General features: G+C 42.8%; 1 protein-coding gene across 1 annotated transcript in view; it reads right to left on the bottom strand.

Moving 5' to 3' along the window:
* Pole (DNA polymerase epsilon, catalytic subunit) overlaps positions 1-2278 on the bottom strand; it is a 51830-nt gene that overhangs the window by 45446 nt on the left and 4106 nt on the right. The window contains exons 4-6 of the mRNA XM_021222599.2: positions 1895-1939; positions 1668-1760; positions 831-985 (exon numbers count right to left, since the gene is read on the bottom strand). Of these exons, the coding sequence (XP_021078258.1) occupies positions 831-985; positions 1668-1760; positions 1895-1939 (293 nt within the window). The remainder of the gene's footprint in view (positions 1-830; positions 986-1667; positions 1761-1894; positions 1940-2278) is intronic.

The raw sequence follows: 2278 nt of genomic DNA, 5'->3' as shown, positions 1-2278 counted from the left end.
TCTGTATAGCCCTGGCTGACCTGGAACTCACTTTGTAGACCAGGCTGGCCTTGAACTCAGAAATCCGCCTGCCTCTGCCTCCCGAGTGCTGAGATTAAAGGCATGCGCCACCACGCCCAGCCCCTCAAATTGATTTTGATGTATGTTTTTAAGTGTGTGTGGATGCATGTCACAGAGAACCTGTGGAAGAAAAGAGGCTAACATTGGGTGTTGGTCCTTGCCTTGCTTCTTACTGAGATAAGGACTCTGTGTTGTTTTGTTGCTGTGCGCACCAAGCTAGTTGGCTTGTGAGCTTCTAGGAATTCTCTTGTCTCTGCCTCTGATCTCACTGGGATTACATTGGCTTTATGTGCGTTCTGGAGATTCAACATCTGCCCCCATCCCTGCTTTCTTTTTGAAACAAGGTCTCTCTACATAGCCTTGCTGGCTTCAACTCAGAGGTTCGTCTGCCTGTCTCCCGAGTGCCGGGATTAAAGACGTGCGCCACCACGCCCAGCCCTAAAATTAATTCGTTATCTGTGCTGCTACACCTGGTTCTAAAAATAATTATCAGAAGATTGTGATCAGTGTTTCTGAAATCATGTAAACTTCATTACCCAAGACTTGCTTTGTTCTTACCTTGCTTTTCTGTTATTAATATTTAATAACAGTACTTGGTGTTCTGCACTTAAATTTCTTTGTACACTCCAGGTTTTCTGGAGAAGACATCGATAAAACCCTTGATAAAATGTGTAGACTGTGTTAACATGGTGGAGGGAGGAGCCTCTCCTGTCTCTATTCGCGTAGTACTCTGGAGTAACTGGCACTTTGCCCTTGAGAAGGAAAGTTACCTGGAGAGCATTGTTGTATATTCGTCACTAGCATGGTCCTGCTCTCGGTTCTTCTTCACAGCAGGAGAGATCTCCTTCCTCACTTTGACAAGGTCCTCCACAGTATGGAAGGACAGTTTGATGTAACTCCGCTTCAAGCCCACCAAGTGATTTGGCTGTGAAGTAAAAGGACAAGCTGAAGAGTTAATGTGAAACAGGAGGGTAAAGACTGCTAAGTAGGGGCTGGAGAGACGGCTCAGTGGTTAAGAGCACTGACTGCTCTCCCAGAGGTCCTGAGTTCAAATCCCAGCAACCACATGGTGACTCACAACCATCTATAATGAGATCTGATGCCCTCTTCTGGTGTATCTTTAGACAGCGACTGTGTACTTGGCATACATCAAATAAATAAATTTAAAAAAAAAGGGGGGGGGGCTGGAGAGATGGCTCAGCGGTTAAGAGTACTGGCTGCTCTTCCAGAGGCCCTGAGTTCAATTCAATTCCCAGCAACCACGTGGTGGCTCGCAACCATCTGTAATGGGGTCTGGTGCCCTCTTCTGGCAGGCAGGTGTACATGCAGATAGAGCACTCAAATAAATAAATAAATAAATAAATAAATAAATAAATAATTAAAAAAAAAACCAAAAAACTGTTAAGTAAACACATACAAGTCAAAGCACCTAGCTTACTTTTGCATGTGGTATCTGTAATACTACCAAAGTCCCTTAAAGATAGCTTTGGGAGCAACTACCATCCCTCATCCTCCAGGCTGTCCCACAACCCAGTAAATGGCCCAACCTTCTACCTCATCCGATACCGTCTGTCTCATCTACTTCTGGAAGGTCTGGGGATACTTACCAAATCCAGATCTTCTTTGGGCACATTCTCTAACTTTGCAATTTTACCCTGAAACTTCTTGGATAGAAAAGATGAAACTTCCCGATCACAACCCTAAATTAGGATCAGAATTAACGTATTTTTCATTAGTAAGATCCATCTCCTAATTTTCCCATATCAGTTCTGAAACCCACCCAGTAGAACAAGGAACAGATCATTTGACCAGTTTCTACCAAAGACAGACTTACCTTTCTTGCTGCAATGTAGAAATAGGGCATATAGGGCAAGGCCACCTATAAAAACCACCAAAAGGGTGTGAGAAAAAAGAAAAAAGGGAGAGAAAGGGAAAAAAAAGATTTCAGAGTGGCAAGTGATGAGCAACCTGGATATAAGGTACCTTGGACCTTGATAGCTTTTTTCTTTTAAGATTTATTTACTTATTTTTATTTTATATGTATGGGTGTTTTGCTACACGTATGTCTATATACCAAGTTCATGCCTGATGCCACACAACAGAAGACAACAGAAGAGGGCACTGAGTTTCTTGGAACTGGAGTTACAGTCTTGCAAGTGTTGTGAATTGAATAAATACCCTCTTATTTTAAACAACTTACTTGTCACAGATAGGTTTT

Source organism: Mus pahari, chromosome 23 (genome assembly GCF_900095145.1).
Source record: "Mus pahari chromosome 23, PAHARI_EIJ_v1.1, whole genome shotgun sequence".
NCBI lineage: Eukaryota > Metazoa > Chordata > Mammalia > Rodentia > Muridae > Mus > Mus pahari.
This window is presented reverse-complemented; position numbering and strand designations above follow the sequence as displayed.